Genomic DNA, 27,500 nt, shown 5'->3' with positions numbered 1-27,500 from the left:
TTGAAGGAAGAGCCAGTAGAATTTGCTGATAGGAATGGATATGAGACAGAGTGGAGCTGAGGATGTGTCTGGTTTCCACTTGAGTAACTAGAAGGTAGAGTTGCCCTCACTCGAGAAGGGAAGGGGTGGCAGATCTGGAGATGGATTTTGTAGCTGGTAAGTGGGAGATGGCTGGAGACATCTCAGTGGAGCTGTTGGGTGAGGGCACAGAGGGGTCTGGAGGGCAGGGAGCAGTGAACCTGGAAATCATCTGCATAGGGACGGCAGTTAAAGCTCTCAGACTGGATGAGCTCACCAGGGGACATTATGGGTCAGTATGGGGACAAGGGGAGGGAAAAGGCCTAGTGACTCCCAACTTTCTGCTTTGGGCACCTGGTTGCCCAGCACTAAGATAGGAGCACAAGAGGAAACTGGTGTGATGGGTGAGGTAGTGATGATTTGCAGACAAGCCATGTTGTGCCTGTGGGATGTCCCACACCGGTAGAATCATAAAGTCATTTAGACTCATAGGAAGTATAGATCTCATTGCTCTTTATCAATGCTTCTCAACTGGGAGCAGCTTTGCCCCCCAAGGAACATTTGGCAACATGTGGAGACATTTTTGATGGTCAGACCTGGGAGGGAGGGAGAGGTTGCTACCGGCATCCCGTGGGTAGAACCCAGGGGTGCTGCTAAACACCCTGCTGTGCACAGGTCAGCCGCTGCCACCCTAGTGTGGAATTATCTGGCCCAAAACGCCATTAGTGCTGAGGTGGAGAAACTCTGCTCCATACTGGATTTAATTGAGTGTGATAATAAACGTGAACATTTAGAGAGTGCTTGTTAGTTGCCAGGTGCTAAGCTAAGGGACTAGCTCATTTCATTCTCCCAAAAAGGTAGACATTCTCACCTTACGCCTGTGTGCCTGACATTTGGGGGAAGTTAAGTCCCTGCGCTCCACCTAGTGGATCTGAGCATTCACCCAGGTCTGGCTCTCAGCACTGTTCAGGAGGGCCTCAAACAAAGGGGTATGTGGCAGGATAGGTGGAAACGCAAGAAAAGGGAAAAACCAGAAACAGTAACAAGAGACCCTCATCCTTCATGATGCATTTCTTCCTGAAATGTTTGCTGTTAAATTTTTTTTTTCCTTAACTAAAGCTAATACTAATCTTTCCTAAGTAACAGAGGACAAGGTAAGTGTACACAATTGAATGCTGTCGAAAATCCCAATGTTGGCTTTGATGACCTATCTATTTTATCTTCCTTGCATTCCCCTCCACTCACATGGAGGAGGTTTTCTATTGCAAAAAGAACGAGTTTATAGTTGAAAAAACCTGGGTTTAAGTCCTGGCCCCTCCATTTGTTTGTTTGTGAGCTAAATGTTTAACTTCTCTGAGTCTCAGTTTCTTCATCTGTAAAATGGAGTCAGTAGCACTCCTTCCCACGGTGTTTATGAGGATTAAATGTGACTGTGTGTGTTAACTGTCTTGCACAGTGGTTTACGTATAGTGGGCCCTTAGAAGTGGTTGCAGGACTTTCCCTTCTGCATAAGATCGGTGGACCGATGTACTATCCCACCTAAAACACCCCCCCCCAAAAAAAGGACAAATAATATGAAACAATGTTTTTCAAGGTACTAGACATTAGGCAGTGAAGGACTGTGACACCCCACCCTCACCCCAGCAAGAGATGGGAAACAAACGAGGCAAGCCCTACACATGCCCTAGCTTACTGGCTTGAGAAAGTTTTCAGGCTGTGATGCAGGAAGGGGAAACCCAGGTGGAGTCCAGTGGACTCCATGAGTTAAAGAGACAGCTGGGGAGACCAAAGCATCTTGAGTTTTCAGGATAGAATACCAAGGAGGAAAGTACCAAGGAGGAAAGCTACTCAAAGAGAAAACCCCCTTGGGAGCTCATCACCACATGCACATGAGGACATTACCTGAGGCTGAGGAAAGAACCACTGGAAAGGGTTAGAGGCAACACTGACCACTCTGACACAGGGCAGGAAATAGTGCCTATTTCCATTGGACTCCTGGGGCATTGCATAGCATACACAGAAGGGTTTTCTCTCAGCACTGGGGAGTTATTAGCTCTATACTGAGAACTCTGGACCCACCAAATAAATCTTAGAAACAAAATCTGTAAGAACAAGTAGACAGGAAGTCAGTAAGAATATGGAAAATTTTTAAAAAAGGAAACTGTCAACAACCAGACCTAATTTATAGAACACTCCACCCGACCACGGCAGAGTAATTTTTCCAGTGCAAACAGAATGCTTAGCAAGATAGACCGTATTCTAATCCCAAAACAAGTCTTAATAAATTTAAAAGGATTCGAATCATACAACATGTCTTCTCTGAACACAATGGAATTAAATTAGAAATCAATAATAGATTTCTGGAAAATCCCCCAAACTTGGAAATAACACATTTCTAAATAACCCATAGGTCAAAGAAGAAATCCAAAGGGTAAGACATTTTGAGCTGAATAAAAACGAAAAAACAATATACAAGGGTTGTACATGCCTCTAAAGCAGTACTTAGGGGGGAAACTATAACACTAAACATTGTAAGAAACTAGAAAAATAAGACCAAATTGAACACAAAGTAAACAGATGAAGAGAAATAATAAAGATCAGAGTGTAAATTAATGAGATACAAGTTGGCAAACTACCACCTGTGGGCTGGCTCCCTCTTTTTGTAGACAAATTTTTGCACAGACACAGCCCTGCTCTTTCACTTACGTACTGTTTATGGCTGCTTTCTAGCTACAACAGCAGAGTAGGTAGTTTTGGCAGAGACCATATGGCCCGAAAACCTAACATATTCACCATCTAGCCCTTTAAAAGTTTGCTAATCAGAAAAACAAAGAAAAAGACATGAAGTCAGTAAAACAAAAAGCTCTTTTTTGAGATTAATAAAATCAGTAAGCCTCTAGCAGGACTGATCAGGGGAAAAAAGAAAAGACACAAATCGCCAATAATATAAATGAGTGAGGTGACATCACTACCAAATTCTAAAAGGATAATAGGGAAATATTATGAGCAACTTTTTGTCAATAGAAACAACAACTTAGATGAAACAGACAAATTCCTTGCAAGACACACACTACAAAGCTCACTCAAGAAGAAATAGGTGTATATGTTATAGAAATTTAATTTATTAAAAAACCTTCCCACAAGGAAAAGTCCAGGTCTAGGTGGCTTCATTGGTGAATTCTATCAAATATTAAAAAAAAACTAGTAACTCTACACAAACTCTTCCAAAAATATTGAAACAGAGGGAATACTTACCAGCTTATTCTGTGAGGCCAACATTACCCTGATACCAAAATCAGACAGACATAAGAAAAGAAAATGGCATACCAATATCCTTCATGAATATAGATGACAAATTCTAAACAAAATTTTAGTAAATTGAACCCAACATAATAAAAAGGATAATACATCATGGCCAATTGGAATTTCAGGAATGAAAAGCTAGTTTAACATTTGAAAATCTCTCAGTGTGATTCATCATAATAGCAAACTAAAAAAAAAATGTGATCTCTCAATAGATACAGAAAAAAGCATTTGACAAAACCCCAATATCCATTTCTGATTAAAAAAAATACTCTCGGGCTTCCCCGGTGGTGCAGTGGTTGGGAGTCCGCCTGCCGATGCAGGGGACGCGGGTTCGTGCCCTGGTCCGGGAGGATCCCACATGCCGCAGAGCGGCTGGTCCCGTGAGCCATGGCCGCTGAGCCTGCGCGTCCGGAGCCTGTGCTCCGCAACGGGAGAGGCCACAACAGTGAGAGGCCCGCGTACCGCAAAAAAAAAAACAACAAAAACCTCTCAGCAAACTGGAAATAGAAGAGAACTTCCTCAGGCTGAGAAAGGACATCAACAAAAAACCTACAATAGATATACTTAATGGTGAAAAGTTGAATGCTTTTGCTATAAGATCAAGAACAAGATAAGGATGTCCACTCTCACCACTTCTATTCAACATCCTATTTGAGGCTCTAGTCAGCGCGATTTGACAAGAATCAGAAATAAAAGGCACCCAGATTGGAAAGGAAGAAGTAGAACTGTCTTTATTCGCAGATAGCACGATCGCCTGTGTAGGTGCACTGGCAAGTCAGTGGGGAAAGGATCGTCTGTTCAACAAATGGTGCTGGAACAACTGGACATCCATGTGTAAAACGATGAACTCCAATCCATACCTTGTACCATATACAAAAACTAACTCATAGACCTAAATGTAAACCCTAAAACCATGAAACTTCTAGAAGAAAATCTAGGAGAAAACTTATGACCTGGGTTAAGCAAAGATTGTTTAGATACAAAACCAGAAAAAATTGATAAGTTGAGCTTCATCCAAGTTAAAAACTTCTGCTCTTGGAAATGCACTGTTCACAGAATGAAAAGAAAACACACAGACTGGGAGAGATATTTGCACAGCATATATCTGATAAAGAACTTGTATCCAGAAGATGTAAAGAACTCTCAAAACTCAATAATGAAAAATGAGCAACCTCTTTTAAAAATGGACAAAAGATTTCAACAGATATTTCACCAAAGAAGGCACATGGATGGCAATTAAATACGTAAGAAAATGTGCAGCATCATTAGTCATTTGGAAAATGCAAATTCAAACACAGTGCTCTACTCCTACACACCCATTAGAATGGCTAAAAGTAGAGACTGGCCATACCAAGTGTTGGTGAGGAACTGGAAGAACTGGAACCCTCATACACTGCTGGTGGCAACATTAAGTGGTGCAATCACTTTGGAGAACAGTTTGTGGCAGTTTCTCAAAAAGTTAAATATACATATATACAAATATACATAAATAAACATACATACATGAAAAGTACTTGAAAAGTTAAACATACAGGCTTAGAGCAGGACCCTGGGCAGGGGCACAGCTGGACCTGAGAGCATCTGTCAACCTCTGGGCAAGGTGGATCCAGGTTTCATAAATGAAGCTTCTGTGACGTGGGTGGCCCTCTTTAGGAAAAAGAATTGAAAAAAATGAGAAATTCCAGTTAGATACAAACCTGAGTATTCATTTAGGACAAACAAGTTACCACAACAAATTCTTAGAGCCATCCATCTCCAGGTCCCTTTCTTCTGAGTCATCTGGAGATGTTTTTCCAGAAAAGCATACATGGAAAAGCTTCCTGGCAACACCTGGCTTCCATTCCCCACATGGGACACTCGGCCACCCCAGGCCTCATGGTCCACGTTGAGTGGGACCCTAAAGATGCAGAGCCGCTGTCCCCTTCTCAGTGGCGGTGCCCTTGCCCCGTGAATGACCATGCAGCTGCCCCAGCTGTGGGTACAGTCTTTGTTTTCCATCGGCCTGCACTGTCTCTTGGGCTTCAGGCTCTGCTGTCTCAAGCTCCCTTCCTCTCCACCTCTCCACCACTGCAGTGCTGCTGCCCAGTTGCTGCCTGGGCAAAGGAGCTGGGCTAGTGTGTGTATATTGCGGGGCTCAAAAGGCATCCTAGGACCCTGGCTCACCACTCTCCTGAGCTTTGGGCCCTGTGGGCCCCTCCAGCCTGCTTTCCCACTACCCAGCTTCCAGGCCTCACTTGTGGCACTCCCCCAGCAAGGATGCACCTCATCCCGTGCTCCAGCCCTCAGAGCCGTCCCCTCGCTTTCCCTAGTCCTCAGCAGCCTTGCTGTGACCACTGTCAGCCTGACCCCAGCAGGTTGCCTCGTTTATGGGGAATGGGGGGAGCAGGGGGTGGGGTCCCAGCCCCAGCCCAGAGCTGGGGACTTTGAATCCCTGGCTCTGCCACGTATTAGCTGTGTGAATTCAGACAAGTTCCTTAATCACTCTGTGCTTCAGTTTCCTTGTCTGTCAAATGCAAATAGTAATAGTACCTCGCTCAGAGGCATTGTGAAGATGAAAGGATCCTAGGAGGGCAGGTGAGTCTGTCAGCTTTGTTAACTGGAAGAATCAGGCACCGCTCTAGTTCACTGGAAGGCAGGTACCAAGAGCTCAGTAAGCACTTAACTCCTGTCTGGTCTCTGTCACTGGGCTGCAGGCCCCAGCAAGGGTCAGCCTGGCTCTCACAGTTCTCCTGTCATCCCACCCCCTTGGGAACACGGATCTCTGCGTCTCACCCCACCAGCAGATAAGCCCGGTTAGCTTATAGTGACATAGGTGACATATAGCACATAGTGCCATTTAGCTGTGCATTTCAGATGTGTGAAGTTGATTTAAATAAAATACATAGCGAAGCTCCTCTGGCATCCAAACTTCTCTGAGCTGGTGTCACATCTGCATGCTTTTTCCTACTAGTACCCCAGGATGATTTTAATGCTGTGGAGAAATAACAAAGAAGACAAAGGGAGAAGAAGAAACCCAAGAGGGCCCCAAAGCCAGATGTGTGACGTGGGATGTGGGAAGGGGGTGGCCTGCCAGTATAGAACCAAAAAGCACAGCTGTTGCTGAGTGGTTTTTGGAGAGACGACCTTCTCACACCCCAGGGAATGAAAGCCAGCTGTGGTCGGGACTGGAGAGAGCCCTATGGGGGAGGCCCCCCGTGTCCTCTGGGGTCCCTGCAGTAAGCCTGTTCTCCCTGTCTTGCAGGTGGTGCCGGGGAGCGGGAGAAGGTGCCGGCCAACCCCGAGGCGCTCCTGCTCATGGCCAGCTCCCAGCGGGACATGGAGGACTGGGTGCAGGCCATCCGCCGGGTCATCTGGGCCCCGTTCGGCGGAGGTACGGCCCGTAGCGCGCATGCTCACCCTCTAGAACCCTTGCCTCCAGGTAATCACGCCCCTCCGCCCTGCTCTGAGCCTGCAAGATCCCTCTCACTCAGGTAGCGCTGGCTGAGTCCCACACTTCCTACTGCAGACAGGCAGTGTCGTCCTCTTCTGCTGGCCCTCAGGGGTCACCCCTCGGTGGACTAAGCAGGTCCTCGCAGGGGAGATTTGGGCCACTTTTCAAAAACATGCCCTCCTCCGACTGGATAGCCCTGGGGCTTGTGTGTCCTTGCCTCCCTGTGTCCAGACCCTGCTGAATGCTGGGTGTGTATGGGTGGTCTACACTTAGGCCAGAAGTGGACACTCAGGGTCATATCGGAGGGCGAGGTACCGTGTCCTTCCCTCTGTTGCGGCTTGTGGCCCCTGCATGGCTCTCTGTCCCTGACCTGAAAACAAAGGTTGCCGTTTACTCACCTGCTGCTTTATTCTACACTTTTATTGGGTGCCTAAAATGTATGGAGTGGTATTCCAGGTGCTAAGAGTTCAGTGGGAAACCAAAGAGAGGATGCTTCTGCCCTCCGTTCCCCCTCCATTGTCCTGGGGGACACAAATGATAGGCAAGTAAAGGTGACTCGTGACGTCTAGTAGGGAGAAACGTAGGGAGCAAAGTAGAGCCAAGTGGAGGATGGAGGGGGCACTGTGTCAGGTGTTGTTCATTAAGCCAACTTAATGACGTCACCAGGAGATCCAGGGGATGCTGGGGACAGCGTGCAGGCAGAGGGACCAGCGAGTGCAAATGCCCTGGGTTGGGAAAGGGCCATGGAAACACGAGGACCCTCAGGAAGGCCAGAGGGTCTGAGGGAGTGAGGACAGGAGGATGGAGGACCTGAGGCCTTGGGGACATAGCGGGGCTTCCAGATTTTGTTCTAAATTGATGGGGCACCAGGGAGGGCTCTGAGCAGGAGACAGACACAGCTTGATTTATATTTATAAGAAGAGTCATCTGGCTGCCATGTGAGGGGTGGGTCATAGAGACAAGAACGGCTGAAGCAGGCTGGGACAGTTGTTGGACCTGGGTGCGGGGCCTGGGCGCGAGTGGGAGTGGAGGAGACCGTGCAGAGCGGTCAGCTGAGACGTGTTCTGAAGGTGGGGCTGCAGGGTTTGCTGATGGTCTGGACATGGGGCGCAGGAGAAAGGAACGCTGCCGCCCAGCTGTGCAGGTGCTGTCTCTGTAGGTCGGTGTCCCTGCGCAGTCATCCTGAAAAGGGCTTTTAGAAAGGTTCACCACGTCAGCTGGGCTGGGGTCAGCAGCCCCCAGCTAACTGTGGAGACAGGGGCCTTTGGGCCAGCTGTGTTCTGACCACATGAACCGTGGACATCCTCTCTCTCCATCTTTCACAGTGATTGATGCACCATCCAGGCAGGGGCAGAAGCTCACCTTTTGGGGCTTCCTCAGTGGCTCCACTGTTAGCCATGGCCTCCCTGCCCCCTGGTGATCACAGCACCTTTGACCCACAGCCCCAGTTTAATGGCCTGGGAAAACCCAAGCCCACCCAGGAACTTCTGCAGCCTCCACAGGCTTCCTTTGGTGCAAAGCGGTTGAAAGTGACCCAATGGCACAGAATAGAGCCCAGACACCCATGCCTCTGGACTTGGATTTATGACAGGTAGCACCTCGGAGCACCAGGGAAAGGAGAACATTGCCATGGTCTTGGCTAGCAAGAGACTCTTTAAATGAGTTACAAAAAGCACCAAGTATTTAGCAACAATACAATGGAGAAATAAACACAATTCATTCTTACAACAGAAAACTCTACAGCAGTGAGAATGAATGAACTACAGCTCTACCCAACAGCATGCATGAATCCTAAAAACATACCGTGAGACTAGGGCAGCCCAAGAACATGCTGTGATTCTATTTACATAAAGTCGAAACTAGGGCAGAAGGAAACCATGTTATTTATGGGTAAATAATTAGGCAGCAAAAATATAAGGAAAAGCAAAGAAATGAATGCCATAAAGGTCAGGATAGCAGGCCTAGTTACACAGGTGCTCATTTTATAATACTCTGCATCTCTGTGCATATGTGCTTTAAATACTTTTTGAATGTCTGCATATTTCACTACATAAAAAATCAAAACCTAAATAAAACAAAGAAAGGAGAGAAACTAAAGGTCAAAGAGGCTAAGTAATTTGCCCAAGATGACACAGCTAGTCAGGAGCAGAGCTGAGAAACAGAGGCACATGTTCTGACCCCAAAGGCTGTGTCTTGTCCCAGCCCATCCAGGGCACTGTCACGTCACATGTGGTCTACCTGTACTCAGTGTGCTGGCTCCCTGACCCACACACGTGCCTGTCTGCCTGTTTTTCTCTGTCTCTTTGTCTGTCTCTGTCTGTCTCTCTCTGTACTTGCTAAATGGGGAGCATTTGCAGAATCCCACATAGAAACCAGATTTGCCCCTCCCCCGGCCCTCATTCCCCAGCGTTTATCAGACTTCTCAGGCTGTGTGCCGTGTGCCGAAGAAGTCACAAGAATGAAAACAGGAACCACCATCAAAGGCGCTTATCTCCTTTCTACCAGAAATATAGAGGAAAGGCAGAAATCCCAGGGGTTAGCGGTGGCAGACATGTCCGGGCAAGTTTGGCACTTGAAGGGGGTCTCCATCCGCCTCTGCAGGTTTCATGGCAAAGCTGTTATTAGCCTGGGTTCCCCTGGAAAGGAGGCTTAGAGGATCAGCCCTTCTTTCACTGTTTAATAACGGAGCCCGTGAGTCCTTTCAAGCACATTTGTCCTGGCAGAGAGCGGCCACCTCTGACAGGCACCAGTGGGCAGCGTGCCTGCTGCAGTCAGGGGAGAGCCCGGGCACCCCACAGAGAAAACGCCGGCCAGTGGGGCAGGGGAGCCGGTCACTGCCGACGGCCTGCCCAGGGGTGGTCCTGATGGAGTGCCTCTTGTCTGGGCATTCATTCAACCAGTCAGTCATTCACTCGAGGATGTGTTCTGGGGGCTGGTAACACAGCAGTGAGTGGGACAGACAAGGTCCCTGCCCTCGTGGGGTGTACATTCCAAGAAAGGAGACAGACAGCAAGCAAGTAAGCCTGGTGTAGGTTAGATGGTAGAGAGCGCAGTGGAGGCAGATGAGGTGGGGAGGGCAAGCGGGAGTGATGGGGGCTTGGAGTTTAGTGACATTTGAGTAAAGGAGACGAAGGGGTGAGTTACGCATATATCTGTGCAGAGCGTTTTGGAGGCAGACGGCGGGGGTTGGAAGAGCAGCAAGGAGGCCAGTGTGGCTGGAGCAGAGTCTGTGAAGGGGGAGAGAGGAGGTAAGGGCTGGTAAATCAGTAGGGCCTTGTCACGGTGATGACTCTGGATGTTCCTCTCAGCGAGGTGGTGTCATTGGCAGGTCTTGAACAGAGCAGTGGCCAAGCCTGACTCAGGTTCCAGCAGGATCCCTCTGGCTGCTGTGTTGAGAATGGATGAAAGAAGCAAGGACAGAAACAGGGAGACCAGTTAGGAGCTCGTTACGCAATCGTGCAGGTGAGAGGTGATGGCGGCTTGGCTCAGGATGGCGTGGGTGATGAGGAATAATTGAGTTCTTGATATATTTTGAAGGTAGAACCAATAGTATTTCCCCTACTGGAATGGGTGGAAGGTGTAAGAGAATGAGAGAAGTCAAGGGTAATTCCAAGGTGTTTCGATCTAAGCCAACTGGAAGGATGGATTAGCTGTTAACTGAGATGAGAAAGAACACAGGAAGTGCAGTTGTTTGGAAGGAAGATGCAGAGTTCACTTTGGGGCTTATCCTGGGATACATGTTAGAGGCTCAAGCTTAAGGTATTACGTAGGCAATTTGACATTTACGTCTAGAGACCAGGAGAGAAGACTGGGTTGGAGAGAGAATGTGGGGGCCATTGACACATAGATGGGGTTTGAAGCCATGAGGCTGGATGAGACACCATGGAGCTAGTGGAGGGACAGCAGAGGACCAGGGCTGAGCCCTGAGCTGCTTCCAGGTGGGAAGTCAGGGAGCATAGGAGAAGCCAGCACAGGGGATGAGGAGAGCCAGGAGCAAGTGGGCTCCCTGGGCTGAGTGAAGAGAGCATCTAAGAAAGAAGTATCTGTGCACTGCCAATAGATCAACCAGGAGAGAACAGATGGTGAGCACAGTCCATGGTTGACTTGTCAAGGGTGGTTTTGGTGGAGTCCTGGGAGTAAAGCCTGATAATAGTGGGTATGAAAAAGGATAAGAGGAGGGGAATTGGAGTGTGATCATAGCCAACTCTTTCAAAAAGTTTGCTGTAAAGGGAAAAAGAGAAATGGGACAGTAGCTGGAGGAGGGAGTCAGGTGAAGAGAGAGTTTTGTTTATTTTTTTAAGTTGGGAGACAAAACATCAACAATGGTACAGGTGAGGGAGAGAGGAATCGCTGGAGCACCAGTATCTCTTGTGGATATAGATGGGAAATTCCTCAACAAAATACAAAGAAATTGAATCCAGCAATATATAAAAGGATTATAACCATGACCAAATGAGATTAATCCCAGGAATGCAAGGGTGGTTTAACATCTGAAAATTAATTAATGGGATACATCAATAGAATAAATGACAAAAACCACATGATCATCTCAATCAACTGAGAAAAGGCATTTGACAAAATCCAGCACCATTTCATGATAAAAACATTCAGCAGTCTAGAGATAGAAAGGAATTTTCTAAACCTGCTAAAGGGCATCTACAAAAAACCCCACAGATAACATCATGCTTAATGGAAAAAGACTGAATGCTTTTCAGGAACAAGACAAGGATTCTCCCTTTCACCACTTCTATTCAACACTGTACTAGACCAGAACAATTCTAACCAGAACAATTAGGCAAGAAAATGAAATAAAATGCATCCAGATTGGGAAGGAAGAAACAAGTAATCTATTTGCAGATGACATGATTTCGTATATAGACAGTGTTAAGAAATCTACTAGAAATCTATTAGAGCTAATAAAAAAATTCAGCGTGATTGCAAGATACAAGGTCAATTACACAAATCAATTTTATTTCTATACAGTAGCACTGGGAAAACTGAAAATGAAATTAAGAAAACTTCATTTATAATAGCATCCAAAAGAACAAAATACTTACCAATATATTTAACAAAAGAAGTACAAAACTTAATACTCTAAAAATGACAATACATTCTTGAAAGAAGTTAAAGAACTAAATAAATGGAAAGACATCCCATGTTCATGGATCAGAAGACTTGATATTGTGAAGAGGGCCCCACTGCCCAGTGGATCTCTGGACTTCCATGCCCCACTCTAGGAACACGGCCCCTGGGGAGGCCCTGTTGGGCAGCACCTCCTAGCCAGCTCTCTGTGAAAAGGGGAGAGAAAGGAGTCACACGATACCAGGGCTGCCTGGCATCTGATGGGTGTTCATGGGTGAGTCCTTGCCTTGCCTGGTTATCTGGAGAGAGCCAGCAAGCCCTCGAAGGTGCCTCTTATGTGCATAGGAAGGTGCTTATTAGCAGAGCCGGTTGTGTTGAAGTATCAGAGGAGTCAGAGTGAGCACAGGTTTTGGCATCAGGCTGCAGTCTGTGTGTGATCTGGCTCTGCCCCTTGCTTGCTGTGTGACTCTGGGCATGCCACTTACCCTCTCTGTGTCCTTGTTTGTAAAATTGGAATAAGAATATCTTCTTTGCAGAATTGTCATGAGAATTAAGAGAGAAAATGGATGCAAAGTGCTCAGAACTCTCAAAACTAAATAGTTCTATTCATTCAACACAGAACGTCTGCCACGTGCAGGCGGGGCACACAGGAGGGATCAGACGGAGCTTCCATCCTACTCCCCAAGACAGAGAGTAACAGGAACGTACATCTCATGGCACAGGGCAATTGTTCTCATCAGAACCACCCAGAAGAAAAGGGAGACTGTTTTATCCTCCCCCAGAGTTTCCAACTCACTAGGATTTGTGTTTCTAACAAGTTCCCAGTTGATACTGATGCTGCTGGTCTGGGGCCCACACTTCGAGAACTGCAGTGTTAGAAGGTGATGAGTGCTACTGAAAGAAAAAAATAATAATAATAGAGCCATTTAAAATACAGTGGTGAGGGTGAGCCTAATGATAGAGTGACACCCAAAGTCTTGAAGAAGTGAGAAAGTGAGCCAGGAGGATGTCAGGTGGAAGTGAGCCAGGAGGATGTCAGGTGGAAGTGTGACAGACACAGGCAACAGCTTGGGCAAAAACAGAGAGCATCTGAGGTGGTCTTGAACCAGCTCGGAGGCAAGTGGGATGAGGGAGTGAGGGACAGGGCCAGAGGCAAAGGAGCCTGATGGCAGAGGAAGGACGTGATCTGACAGATAGTTAAAAGGGCCGCTCTGACTGCTGACCAGGGCGGGAAAAGGGGAAGCCGGGGGACCTGTTTGCAGTAATTCAGGTGAGAGACAAGGGTGCTTACACTATGGTGGGTGGTGGTGAAAGTGAGCAGATTCCAAATCTGTTTTGAAAGTAGGACCTACAAGATCTCTTGGATGTGGGTTTGAGAGAAAGGGAGCAGTGAAGGTGGACGCCCAGGGGTCTGATCGAGCAGACAGAAAGAACTGTCATTAAGTGAGTGAGGAAGACACGGCCTAGAGCAGGTTTGGGACAATGCAGCAAAACCACAGCTCTATTTGGGCTTGTATGAGTTTGAGATGCCTGTTAGTCATTAAAGCAGTGGGCGTCCTGAGTGGGCAGTTGGATGCAGGAGTCTGGGGGTCGGGGTTAGCGCTCAGTAACTGGTAGCATGTTAACTATCCCCCCTACCCAGTGGCACCGATGAGCAAAGCCCAGCAACTGTCCCAACCTTACAGGCAGCAACACAGAGTGACAGTCCTGGGGCCAGGAGCCTGGTATGGGAACGGTGTCCTTGCCCAGAGTGACAGCTCCTCGCTGGGGAGGGGCATGAGGGGCCAGGCGGCAGCCTTGCAGTGGCCATCACAGCTTCGCTGCCCATGCAGGACCCCACCCTGATGTGTGTGTGGCTCTCACAGGCCTCTGGAGACTTTCCCCTGAGCTCCCTCAGAGCTGACAGTCCTGTCCTAAGTTCCTCAGAAATCATGGGGGAAAGAGGGGGACGAATGCGGCTCCCAGAAGCCACAGGGCAGGACACTTGACCTGGAGAAAATCCAGCCTCAGGACAACTTGGAGGTACACAAAGCAACCTTGTTAGTCCAGCTGGTTGTGGCCAGTATTTGCTGGAATGACATCTCCAAACGGAAGCCCTCAAGGCACAGTCAGATTCAGGATGAAAGGTCACTGACCCCAGCCCAGGCTGGCAGTGGTGGAGCCTGAGATCTTAAGTGGACCACTTCTCCCCAGCACTACTTACTCCAGATCCCAGCCCTTCTGGGAGATTCAAGAAGAGAAAGTCTTATTTCGATTTCCCCTGGATGTTAACCCACCAGGCCAGTGGGCCTGGGTCTTTCCTGGCAGCCTTTCCAAAAGGGGAAGGATAGAACTGTCGCTGACCTGGGCTGGGCTCCAGTCACTGAGCCGGCAGGAGGGGCACTTGAGTCTGATCCTGGTACCCTGGGCCCATTCTGGTGGGCCCTGAGGGGCCACATGCCACGTGGAGGAGAAATTGGTGCTACAGGCCTTGGACCCCATCCAGCCCCAAGCTCACAGAGGCCAGATCCGTCCTCTTCTTAGTATATGGGTCAGTACACAGCACCCTTGGGCCTCCTTCCCCTGCAGCCCTCAAGGCTTCTGCCCTGAAGTGCTCCAGGAGCCTTCGAGCTTAGATCCCCAGGACAGGGGAAATAGACCCCACTGACAGGCGGCCAGGGAGCCCGGGGCCGTTTCCCAGGAGAACAGGGTGGAGGAGCAGCTGCCTTATCTTGGGAGAGCCTGGCAAGCCAGCAGGGGTGATTTATAGGGGGCTGCTCACCACTGTTTCCTGTGAAACTCAGGATGCTAACTGCTCAAGTAACTGCCTTTGACCCACCTTGCTGGCTCGCTAAGTCTGCCTTCCCTCCCAGCGGCTGTGGTGGAAATGCCCCTGCAGCTGGGCCTGCCTGGCTTTCCGTGTGTGCTAAGAAGAGCTCAGATCCCAGGGCTGGAAGAGTTTGTCATGGTCATTGCTAAGATGAGGCCAGTGGAGGTGTGTGCCAGCAGCACTGCGTGATGTCCTGGTGACTCCCAGCCACAAGGGGAGAAGTTGGGTTGAGGTAGCCACTCTCCAGGGCAGCTGTTTGTTCAGTGTGTCCCCGTGCGGGGCTCTGCACCCCAGCTGACCCTCACAATAGCCCTTTGGAATCAGGGCTATCAGGGCTATAGCCCCTTTTACAGGTGAGGAGACTGGGCAGCAGAGAGGCTAAAGTAATCTGTCCAGGTCCCAAAGAAGTAAGCAGGAAGCCAGCATTCTAACCCAGAGCCCTGGGGCTGGATGCCGGGTCTGGAGAGAAGGATGCTGGGAGCCCTCGGGGTGTCCTATGGTCGGGTTCGCTGGCTCGCAGTTTCTTCCCAGACAGCCTTGGTCCTCCACATCAGTCAGAGGAAAGAGGAAGGGGTCTCATGCTTGCCATTTGCTACTCTTGACAGTGGTTCATTGTATCAAAATTATATTGTAGAGAGGGACAGAGAGGCCCAGAGAGGTTCAGCAACTTGCCTAACAGCACACAGCAGTGTTGGGAGCAGGGGCAGCCTGCCTCCAGGGTGAGCCCATCCAAGGATGCTCTGTTGCCAGGCACCATAGTCTCTGGATCTGCGTTGTCTTAAGAGTGGTGTGGGGACAGGGGGAGGGAGGCAAGACTGAGGACAGAGGTAGTCCCCGAGGTCCTGGACCCAGCCCAGGAACGAGAGCCACCCCAGCTCAAGAGGTCACCTGTCACCAGGTGCTCGTGTGAGAGGACAGATCCCCAGCCTCTCAGCTCCCTGGCCCACCCCAAGAGGAAAATTTCATGACTATCTTTGCATACCCATCCCCCATCTCAGGCCCCATGGATTAAAAAGACCTACACAAGGTGACGTGGGTGTTGACCTGGCCAGGGTTTAACCTAGAGTTCATTGTGGCAGTGCGCATCAGAGTCCAGAGCCTTCTAAAGGGGGGGCAGCTGCAGACCTCCATCCATCCGGGGAATCTGGGCAGGAGGTTGGGTGGAGGGATCCCCTAGAGATTGGCCAGTCTAACTCTCTGACCATACAGGTGGGGAAACCGTGGCTCAGAAAAGAGAAAGCAAGTCAGTTGCCAGAGCCCTCTGCCTACCTGGGAGGACCCCCCTCCCCCGGAGTAGGTGCCTCCCCTGAGCCCTTGGACCCTTCTCTTTAACATGGGCAGAGCTGATCAGACCTTGGAGACTGTGGGCCATGGGGGCTCCAGGCTTTTCCGGCAGGTTGAGGGCAGGATACTCCCTGACTTACGGCCCCCTGGCCCCATGAACCACACCTCCCGCCTTCACGTGTACCTGAACGCTGGGAGGGGAGAGCACCGAGCCCCTCCCCACGTTCCCAGCACTCGGGAGGACTTCAGCGCCCACCCCGCACACTAGCATCAGGACCAGGACTAGGGGGCCTCCCTGGCCTGGGGCACAAAATTTAAGGGAGCACCAAAAAACTCAGTGATCAGGATGAATATTTAATTTTTTAGAATGAAAATTAACGCTAAAAAATCCATTATGTTAGTTTCCGATTGCTGCTTTAACAAATTGTCACAAATTCAGTTTAAAATAACACAGATTTATTTGCTCACCCTTCTAAAAGTCGGCAGTCAGAAGAACTGAACTTTTGTGATATTGAAGATACTGAAATCATGGCGTCAGGGCTGGTTCCTTCTGAGAGCTCCAGGGGAGAATGGATCTTTGCCTCTTCCGCTTCCTAGAAGCTGCTCACATTCTTGGGTTTCTGCTTCCCTCCTAATGTTGCCTCCTCTTCTGTAGTCAAATTTCCCTCTACCTCCATTTTTTAAGGCCCACTGAGATAATCTAGTATAACCTCTTGTCCTCAATCCTATCTACAACATCCCTTTTGCTAGGTAAGGTAGCAACGTCACAGGTTCTAGGGATTAGGACATGGACGTCTCAAGGGAGGCATTGTTTAGCCCACCGCAACCATGATAAACAGACGATCAAAATTTTAAAGACAAGATCTGTGGGTGGGATTAGGGTGAGGCAAATGAGGCACTCACAAAGTCTGTGCAAGTACAGGGTCGGATCCTGTCTTATTTAAAATTTTGATATTTTGTTCCTCATGGATTTTTTTGGCATTAATTTGTATTTTTTTAAATATCGCAAAAATATTTCTCTTGATTACTGAAATTTTTGGCACCCCCTTTAACCTTGCACCTGAAGTGCAAAATTCACTTGCCTCATTCTGGTCTAGGCCCTGCTTAGTAAGAGCAAGAAAAGTGACCCTACCCTACACACTGGATTTCAGATGAGCTCCCACCCCTTCCAGCCCCAGGGCTCCCCTAAGCCCTGCCCTTACAGAATTCTGCCCACAGACCCCTGGGGACCTCCACCCCTTCTTCTGGTGTTGCAGGGCCCCAGCTTTGCTTCTCTGTCCACCTGCCCTCCTGGTGAATGCCTGAAGCTGTGCACCCATCTCGGTCCTCACACTTTGCACCCTCTGGAAATGTGGGATTGTGGGTTTTTTTCTCTGGGATAGAATCCTACTCTGGGAAGAACTCAGGCTTTGCAGAAAGATAATACAGGTTTGAATTGAAGATCTGTTACTTACTAGCTGGGTGACCTTGGGAAAATTACAAAACCTCTCTGAGCTTCAGCTGCCTCATCTGTAAAATGGGACATTAATACTCATACAGCTCAGGGCTGCACAAGACGCTTGTGTTAAGTCCTAAGCACCCTCCGTGGCACTGGGGCGCTGGCCCCTCGGCAAGGCAGAGGGTTGGAGCCCTGAACGCCAGCTCCACAGGCAGCAGCCCAGCTGTAGACTGGGCTAGGCACTCACCCCGCTGCTTGACCCAAACCGAAATCACCTGACCTCCACTTGGAACACCTGCCTCCCATTCTGCGGGGCGAGGAATTTCCTAAAGCGAGCCCTTGACCAGGAAGAAGGGGCGGATCCTTGGAAGTTGCTAGTATTCCTACAGGTGCTTGTAACACCGAGCGTTAGGAAGAAGCGGGTCAGAGGTCTGAGGGGGCCGACTCCAGGAGCAGCGTTTCAGGAACTCGCCGGGCCCAGGCCCTGCCTCCCTCGCTCCAGGGTCCGGGCCTGGGGCGGGCGGCGGGCAAGACGCTACCTGCGCGCGTGCCGGGCATTCCTGCCGCCGCCGCGCCGCCGCGCCGCCGCGCCCGGGCGCGCCATGGGCCTGATGCCGGCCGCGCGGGCCTTCTCCGGGTGCCGCGCCTGCCCGCGGTCGCCCTGCCGCCTGCCAGCCTGCTGCGCTCCCGCCGCCGCCCCAGGTACCGCGGGAGGGGGTTCGGACGCCCAGCGAAGCCGAACGGAAGCGGCGTTCCTGGCCGACAGCGCGCTCGGCTCCGGCCCCACGCGCGGGCGAGGACAGCGCTGCGCCGGCGGGTCGCGGGGCGCCCAGGGGGAGGGAGGGCGGGCGGGGTGGGGGGCAGCAGCGGGACCGGTCGCCGGGCTGGGGGAGCGGGCGCGCGCGTGTTGGGGGAAGAGGCAGCGCTGGGATGCCTCCTCCTACCTCCCGCCCGGGTGGTGGGCATCCCGTGTGCAGGGATGAAGAGCCTAGTCTTCCGGGGCGCGGGAACTTCCAAAGGATCACCCCACCACCACCACCACTACTGAGGGGACCAGGTAGGATGCCAGCTCTGGGCTACCGACTCCAAGTCCAGTGCTTAGCCCACGTTTGCCTCTCCAGGCCTCAGGAAGTCACCCGTGTCTGGGCGTGGGGCTGGCGAACACCAGAGGGTAGGGGTCACTTCTGCCCTGGGGACCAGCTTGCCTCGGGCAGGACACCCCCTCAAGATGTTGCCTCTCGCTGTGTTTCTCTCCCTTGGGCTGATTTCAGCCTCTTGGTTGTTGAAACTTGGCTACAGCCCAGCCAATTAGTTAACAGCTGTTCAGAGCAGAGCTGAGGCTCTGTAGTACCTAGCGGAGGGCAGTGCCCATAGGCACAAGTGTGGGAGCGATGGAAAGTGGATTTACAAACCGTGGGGTGCGTGCACGGAGGACGGCAAGTGTTCTGGGGAGGGGAGTAGAGAACAGGAAGGGTTTACCCACAGTTTGTGAATCTCTGGAGAGAATTTAAGAATTATTGTCCTCATTGTGTCTCTTCTCGATGTGCCTCTCCCCACAACTGGAGAGAGCCCTAGTATGGCCAGAGCCATACTAGGAGACTGAGGTCTCCTCTCGGGGATCAGCTCCAGAGGGAATCTCGGCTGCCTCCCTTCCCTGCTGGGACCCGGGGGCAGGCAGAGCCCACCGTATCCTGGGCTGGCCCTCCTGGGTCAGGAGAAGGCCACATTTCTCAAGCGCCTGGTGCTGTAGGCTCTCCCGTGGCTGCCGACGGCCCCATGAAGTGGCAGAGACCAAAGCTCAGGGAGGTTGAGGACGGTGCCCAGGGTCACCCAGGACAGGGATCTGAGTCAGCTGAGTGCTGGGCCTGTCCCTTCCTGCCCCTGCTTGGGATTCTGGGGAGAGGGGAGTGAGGGCCGGGCTTTGCCAGGGAGCAGCTGGCAGGGGAGGAGGCCTGGCCCAGCTCTGAGCCCGTCTGCAGGTTCATCCAGAGGAAAGGCAGCCTCTGCCAGCTTCCTCACAAAGCGCCGGCTGTGCCACTGGAGAAGAGTGTGGGCTGGGCCCTCGAGGAACCCGCACACTGGCTGGGTTTCCAGGGATTTGACAGACCTACTGAGACTGGTTCTTGGCAAGGCTCCCCCTCTGAGACGTGCCAGGAGGGCTGAGGAAGTTCAGCACAGCCGTTCCAGGCCCTGCCAGGCTCTGGCTGAGAGACCCTGATGAGGGGAGTGGTGGGCAAGGCCCCTGGCTGAGGGAGGCCAGACCTGTAGCCTGAGCACAGGGTACCTCCAGCAGGAGGAAGCTGGGAGCAGAGCCCTGGGAGGTTGAGCTGGAATGAGCCTTTCCCATGGGGCTCCCGGAGCATCTCCCCACCAAGGGTGGTGAGGGGGGCAGCTCACACCTGAAGCCTGTACAAGGTCGGATGCAAGGCTCCACGCCACCTTGCTGGGAATGTGGGGTCAGTCCTGGGCCTGGTGGTGGCTGGGAGCAGGGCCTCTGGGCAGTCTCTAAAGACAAGTGTGATCATCCCCATTTTATAGATGGAGAAACTGCGACCTAGGAAAGGAGGCTACTCTGCTCCTCAGTGGCTTAGGCAGGATGTGCACCCAGACCAGTGCAGGTGCAGGCTCAGAATCTTTGTCTCTGTGGCCTTCAGCCTTGACCATCACCTGCCCCCTGTGTTCCCATTCCCTATCCCTAGCTCAGCGCTCGCACCAGGCTCAGCGCTTGGAGGGCCTCTGGGGGAGTCTCATCATTTCCCAGAGCCCCTGAGCCATGTATGGGGTTAGTGCTCACCAGGGCTCATGGTCCATGTCAGGACTGGGGGCTGCCATGCTCCCATCCTCTTCAGTCAGGCTCTCTCACACCCACCCTCCAACCCCTGGGGCCCTTGTCAGACACCCCCCCGGCCCCCCGCTCATGGTCTGCCTTGGGGTCTCTGCTCATGCACGCCCCCAGCACCCCGTCTGTCTGCCTGGCTATCTCCTGCTCATTCTTAGACCCCAATTCTGATGTTCCCTCCTCCTCTAAATCGCCTCTGTTTAGAAGCACTCGGGATCCTGTGGACTTCCATTTCCTGGCTCTCACAGCCCTGTTTAGGGGGCTGGAGGAGTGGTCTGGAAGGCTTCACAGGAGGAAGCAGTGGTTGAGCTGAGGTTGGGAGAGGGCTTCAGAGACGTGGGAGCCGCCTGACCGCAGGCACCGCATGAACAGCGGGGCTGGCTGTGCAGCAGCTGCCCTCTGCCGGGCCCAGACTCTGTGCCCCAGAAGCTGGTGGAGGGAGGGCGGCAGGCCCTTGCCTCTCTGCCTGCCAAGTTTGGAGTTTATCCTGGGTGGGGAGGAGGAAGGCAGCAAGGGGTTTTCAGCAGAGGAGCCCGTGGTAGGATTTACATGTTTCTAGCCCTCTGGGCAGCTCTGAGATCCTCTAGGACCTAGAACAGGGTGGGGCACAAACGCAAGAGTGATGGAAGGGTGGATGGATGGATGGATGGATGAATGGACAGGTAGACAGCAGATGTCCTGGGGACAGGAAATGGGAGAGTAGGAAGGGCTGGGGCCAAGAGGAGGCTGGATGGAATTACCTAAGCGTTGTGAATCTCTAGAGAGAATTTTAGAATTCCTTTCCTCAGTGTCTCTCTTCCCTGACTATGGCCTTCAGTCACTGTGAGCCGAGGGTGGGGGGCTGAGTGCATGAACTTGGGACCACAGACTGTCCTGGACTGTGTGTCTACCCTCCTTCGCTCAGTGCTCCTTGACCTCTGTTCCAAGCCCAGCATTGGCTCAGGACTGGGGAGAGGGGCTGGTTCCCAGTGAGGATCCGTGCAGAGGCGAGTGTCTTCACATGGTCAGTGGTAGAGGGCCAGGGAGGGAGCCCAAGAGCACTGTGGTTGTGCTGAAGGGAGGATCTGGGACAGCTCACATAGGAGGGGACACCTGAGCTGTTCCCAAGGGCTAATAAGAATTTTACACACACTGAACAGGGAAGAGTCCTCCTGTGCACAGGCCAGGCAGCAGGAAAGCAGATGTATTCGGGATGCTCGTATAGTGGGTAAAGCGGAAGTGAAAGGAACAGAGCAGGGGCCTGAGTGGGGAGGAAGGCAGGAGCCAGGTGCCAGGGATGCAGTGCCAGGCTGGCTTCTTCCCCTCTTGAGGACCCTCTGCATATGGGCAGTTCCCCCTGTATGTTCTCTGCCTGCTCATTTGAGGTCCTAGCAGATGTCTCTGGTCACGATAGGCCTGGTTTCGCATTTCTACCTTCTGGGAGTCAGGGCCAGTCTCCTACTTCATCCTGGCCCTGGGGGGTAGTCTGTGCCATGGAGGTTGAAGCAAAAGAGGTGAGTACCTGGCAAATCCACATGAGTGAAGTGTGGACTGGATGTGAGGCAATAGGGAATGGTGGGGTCTGTGGAGAATTAGGAAATACATGGGCTATCAAAAGGGCACAAGTGCCACTGAACTCTGTCAGTGTAACCATTTGGGAATTCCGGCCAGGTGCCACGAGATCTGTGGATTCTTTTAAGAGAAGCTGGGAATCCAGATTTTTATATGAAATCTCTGGATTTTAAATAACTAATTTAAAAATGTTTCAGACATCTTACTAGCTCAACAAGAGCATGTGGACCCATGTGGTTCATTGCTGGGCGTAAGTGAAGTGAGAGGGAACAGTGGCTCTGTGTCCCCGGACCAACCCAGGCCACTCTCTGGCTGGCCAGAGAGGCCAGGATACTGTGCTCAGGACCGTTGACTGGCCCATCGGGCCCCACCCCTGTGGGCAGGGGCAGCTTGGCTCTCCCACCAAATCCCAGAAGGCAGACAGTTTTTCCTTTCTTGTCAGTATTCTAGCCTCTGCTTACCTCTGCCTGTTGCCCAAATGACTACATCTTTGGGAACTACTGGTGAAGAAAGACAGGAGAGACACAGGAAGCGAGGCTGGTGGGTGGATAGCATCACATAGGTGTCCATGCTCCAGCATGGGTGGAGAGCAGCAGTGTGGCCTAGAACATTCTCTGGACCTGGAGCCAGACTGCCTGGGTTTTTTTTTAATTTATTTTTTTATTTTATTGGAGTATAGTTGACTTACAATACTGTGTTAGTTTCAGGTGTGATTACTGAAGTGTGAATCACTTTTCAGCAAAGTGATTAAGTTATACATTTACTCATTCTTTTTTAGATTCTTTTCTCATATAGATTATCACAGAATACTGAGCAGAGTTCCCTGTGCTATACATTAGGTCCTTGTTGGTTATCTATCTTATATGTGGTAGTGTGTGTGTGTTCATCAACCCCCCCACGTTTCCCCTTTGGTAACCATAAGTTCTCGATATCTGTAAGTCTGTTTCTGTTTTGTAAATAAGTTCATTTGTATCTTTTTTTATTAGATTCCACATATGAGTGATGTCATTTGATATTTGTCTTTCTCTGTCTCACTTTACTTAGTATGATAATCTCTAGGTCCATCCATGTTGCTGCAAATGGCATTATTTTGTTCTTTTTTTCTCTGAGTAATATTCCATTGTGTATATATATATATATATACGGTATCTTCTTTATCCATTCTTCTGACGATGGACATTTAGGTTGCTTCTGTGTCTTGGCTATTGTAAATAGTGCGGCAGTGAACATTGGGGTGTATGTATCCTTTCGGATTATGGTTTTCTGCAGATATATGCCAAGGAGTGGGATTGCTGGATCATATGGTAGTTCTGTTTTTTGTTTTTTAAGGAAGCTTCATACTGTTCTCCATAGTGGTTGTACCAATTTACATTCCCACCAACAGTGTAGGAGGATTCCCTTTTCTCCACACCCTCTCCAGCATTTATTGTTTGTAGTTTTTTTTTTTTTTTTTTTACAAATTTTGCTGCTAGTTTAGTCCACAAATTATAATAGTTTTATTTATTTATCTAATTATTTATTTATTTTTGGCTGCATTGGGTCTTTGTTGCTGTGCGTGGCTTTCTCTATTTGCAGCCAGCGGGGGCTACTCTTCGTTGCGGTGAGCAGACTTCTCATTACGGTGGCTTCTCTTGTTGCGGAGCATGGGCTCTAGGCATGAGGGCTTCAGTAGTTGTGGCGTATGGGCTTAGTTGCTCTGTGGCATGTGGGATCTTCCTGGACCAGGGACCGAACCTGTGTCCCCTGCATTGGCAGGCAGATTCTTATCCACCATGCCACCAGGGAAGCCCTGTTTGTAGACTTTTTGACGATGGCCATTCTGACCTGTGTGAGGTGATACCGCATTGTAGTTTTGATTTGCATTTCTCTGGTAATTAGTGACATTGAGCATCTTTCATGTGCTTTTTTGGCCATCTGTATGTCTTCTTTGAGAAATGTCTATTTAGATCTTCTGCCCATTTTTTGATTGGGTTTATTTTTTTTTGACATAGAGCTGCGTGAGCTGTTTATATATTTTGGAGATTAATCCCTTGTTAGTCGCTTCATTTGCAAGTATTTTCTCCCATTCTGTGGGTTGTCTTTTTGTTTCGTTTATGGTTTCCTTTGCTGTGCAGAAGCCTTTAAGTTTAATTACGTCCCATTTGTTTATTTCCGTTTTTATTTTCATTACTCTAGGACGTGGATCACAAAAGATATTGCTGCCATTTATGTCAAAGAGTGTTCTGTGTTTTCCTCTAAGAGTTTTATAGTGTCCGGCCTTACATTTAGGTCTTTGATCCATTTCGAGTTTATTTTTGTGCATGGTGTTAGAGAATGTTCTAATTTCATTGTTTTACATGTAGCTTTCCTGTTTTCCCAGCACCAATTTTTTTTTTGAACATGATATTTGCATTATTTTATTGATTTAAAAATAATGAAAGCAAATTTATTGGAAGAGCATTATTTTATTTACATTTAAAAGAAAAAATTGGCTGTATTGACAGGCAATATTTAAATACCTATTTCAGAGATCAGTATTTACAGCACTTTCTTTAAAATAAGACATAAACAAATCACCAACTAAATCATAAGGAATAAGCACAATTTTGTAAGCTTTTTTGGTAAGGCAAAATGCGTATTATGGATAAAAGATTCATTGTGACAATAAGCTATTATTTTCTACCCTAAATGCATGCTCAGCATCTGAGCACAGGATAGCATGAAGGGCATCCAATAATAGGTATCAGCCAAAACTTCACAATTACATTCAAGGTTTTGTTTTTACTTATAATTAGATATGACAGTGAATTCACTGCCTTCAAGATATTGAAGTTGGTCTTCTAAATATTTAAAAACAGTTAATTTTCTTAGAACATGGATTTTAAAAATGGTTATCAAAATTCACATATTAAGCTTATAATGATGCCAGGAGTATACTCTTTCTACCCTTTAATTTTATTTTTTACTAATTGTGAAAATGAAAATAGAAATATTCTAATACTAATTACATAGTATTATGTACTTACTAATTATATATGTATTGTGTATGTACTAAGTATTATGTATGTACTAATTACATAGTATTGATACTTAGTATTTTCTAAGGTTGGAGGGAAAATCCATTGTTTTTGGGCCAAGGATTTACTCAGCTACAGTCCTGTGTTTCAGGCATGAAGTGCTCAGGTATTTTAGATTTTCTAGTAAACATTAGTGTAACTCTAAAATTACATGGCATGACCAACACCACTTATTGAAGAGGCTGTCCTTTCTCCACTGTACATTCCTGCCTCCTTTATCAAAGATAAGGTGACCATATGTGCGTGGGTTTATCTCTGGGCTTTCTATCCTGTTCCATTGATCTATCTTTCTGTTTTTGTGCCAGTACCATACTGTCTTGATTACTGTAGCTTTGTAGTATAGCCTGAAGTCAGGGAGTTTGATTCCTCGAGCTCTGTTTTTCTATCTCAGGATTGCTTTGGCTATTCAGGGTCTTTTGTGTTTCCACATAAATTTTAAGATTTTTTGTTCTACTTCTGTGAAAAATGCCACTGGTAATTTGATAGGGATTGCACTGAATCTGTAGATTGCCTTGGGTAGTATGGTCATTTTGACAATATTGATTCTTCTAATCCAAGAACATGGTATATCCTTCCATCTGTTTGTGTCATCTCCAATTTCTTTCATCAGAGTATTATAGTTTTCAGAGTAGAGGCTTTTGTCTCCTTAGGTAGGTTTATTCCTAGGTATTTTATTCTTTTTGATGCAATGGTAAATGGGATTGTTTCCTTAATTTCTCTTTCTGATATTTCATTTTAGTGTATACGAATGCAAGAGATTTCTGTGTATTAAATTTGTACCCTGCAACTTTACCGAATTCATTGATGAGCTCTAGTGGTTTTCTGGTAGCATCTTTAGGATTTTCTATGTATAATATTGTGTCATCTGCAAACAGTGATGGTTTTAATTCTTCTTTTCCAATTTGGGTTCCTTCTATTTCTTGGACTTCCAAAACTATGTTGAATAAAAGTTGTGACAGTGGACATTCTTGCCTTGTTCCTGATCTTAGAGGAAATGCTTTCAGCTTTTCACCATTGAGAATGATGTTAGCTGTGGGTTTGTCATATATGGCCTTTATTATGTTGAGGTAAGTTCCCTCTGTTCGCACTTTCTGGAGAGCTTTTATCATATATGGGTGTTGAATTTTCTTAAAAGCCTTTTCTGCATATATTGAGATGATCATATGGTTTTTATTCTTCAGTTTGTTAATGTGGTGTATCATACTGATTGATTGGCAGATATTGAAGAATCCTTGCATTTCCTGGGATAAATCCCACTTGATACTGGTGTATGATCTTTTTAATATATTTTTGGATTTGGTTTTCCACTATTTTGTTGAATATTTTTGCATCTATGTTCATCAATGATACTGGCATGTACTTTTCTTTTTGTGGTATCTTTGTCTGGTTTTGGTATCAGGGTGATTGATGGTGGCCTCATATAAAGAGCTTGGGGGAGTGTTCCTTCCTCTGCACTTTTTTGAAGAGTTTGAGAAGGATAGGTGTTAACTTTTCTCTAAATGTTTGATAGAATTCGCCTGTGAAGCCATCTGGTCCTGGACTTTTGTTGGAAGTATTTTAATCACTGTTTCAATTTCATTACTTGTGATTGGTCCATTCATATTTTCTATTTCTTCCTGGTTCAGTCTTGGGAGATTGTAGCTTTCTAAGAATTTGTCCATTTCTTCTAGGTTGTCCATTTTATTGGCATATAGTTGCTTGTAATAGTGTCTTATGATCCTTTGTATTTCTGTGGTGTCAGTTGTAATTTCTCCCTTTTCATTTCGAATTTTATTGATTTGAGTCCTCTCCTTTTTTTTTCTTGAAAAACGTTTATCAATTTTGTTTACCTTCTCAAAGAACTAGTTTTTATTTATTTTTTATTATTTTTAATTGGAGTATAACTGCTTTACAATGGTGTGTTAGTTTCTGCTTTATAACAAAGTGAATAAGTTATACATATACATATGCTCCCATATCTCTTCCCTCTTGCGACTCCCTCCCTCCCACCCTCCCTATCCCACCCCTCTAGGTGGTCACAAAGCACCGAGCTGATCTCCCTGTGCTATGCGGCTACTTCCCACTAGCTATCTACCGTACGTTTGGTAGTGTATATATGTCCATGCCTCTCTCTCGCTTTGTCACAGCTTACCCTTCCCCCTCCCCATATCCTCAAGTCCATTCTCTAGTAGGTCTGTGTCTTACCGCTAAGTTCTTCATGACATTTTTTAACCCTTAAATTCCATATATATGTGTTAGCATATGGTATTTGTCTTTCTCTTTCTGACTTACTTCACTCCCTGTGACAGACTCTAGGTCTATCCACCTCATTACAAATAGCTCAATTTTGTTTCTTTTTATGGCTGAGTAATATTCCATTGTATACATGTGCCACATCTTCTTTATCCATTCATCTGATGCTGGACACTTAGGTTGTTTCCATCTCCGGGCTATTGTAAATAGAGCTGCAATGAACAGTTTGGTATATGACTCGTTTTGAATTATGGTTTTCTCAGGGTATATGCCCAGTAGTGGGATTGCTGGGTCATATGGTAGTTCTATTTGTAGTTTTTTAAGGAACCTCCATACTGTTCTCCACAGTGGCTGTATCAATTTAGATTCCCACCAACAGTGCAAGTGGGTTCCCTTTTCTCCACACCATCTCCAGCATTTATTGTTTCTAGATTTTTTGATGATGGCCATTCTGA

The 27,500-nt window shown here is 48.4% G+C and overlaps 1 protein-coding gene across 7 annotated transcripts in view; it reads left to right on the top strand.

Annotated features, from left to right (window-relative positions):
* ARHGAP22 (Rho GTPase activating protein 22) overlaps positions 1-27,500 on the top strand; it is a 194,756-nt gene that overhangs the window by 142,332 nt on the left and 24,924 nt on the right. For 4 of the 7 annotated variants that reach the window (XR_003431127.1, XR_003431126.1, XM_027098536.1 and 1 more), the window contains one exon: positions 6,566-6,694. Coding sequence is in view for 5 of the 7 variants with exons in the window: in XM_027098536.1 (XP_026954337.1) it covers positions 6,566-6,694 (129 nt within the window). In the remaining 2 variants the exon portion in view is untranslated. Of the gene's footprint in view, positions 1-6,565; positions 6,743-18,275; positions 18,425-27,500 lie in introns of those variants that run through there. The other 3 variants (XM_027098534.1, XM_027098535.1, XM_027098538.1) reach the window with 2 other exon arrangements.

The sequence above is a fragment of the Aethalodelphis obliquidens genome, unplaced genomic scaffold (assembly GCF_003676395.1).
Source record: "Aethalodelphis obliquidens isolate GAN/ISIS:26980383/991018 unplaced genomic scaffold, ASM367639v1 scaffold124, whole genome shotgun sequence".
In the NCBI taxonomy this organism is placed as follows: Eukaryota; Metazoa; Chordata; class Mammalia; order Artiodactyla; family Delphinidae; genus Aethalodelphis; species Aethalodelphis obliquidens.
This window is presented reverse-complemented; position numbering and strand designations above follow the sequence as displayed.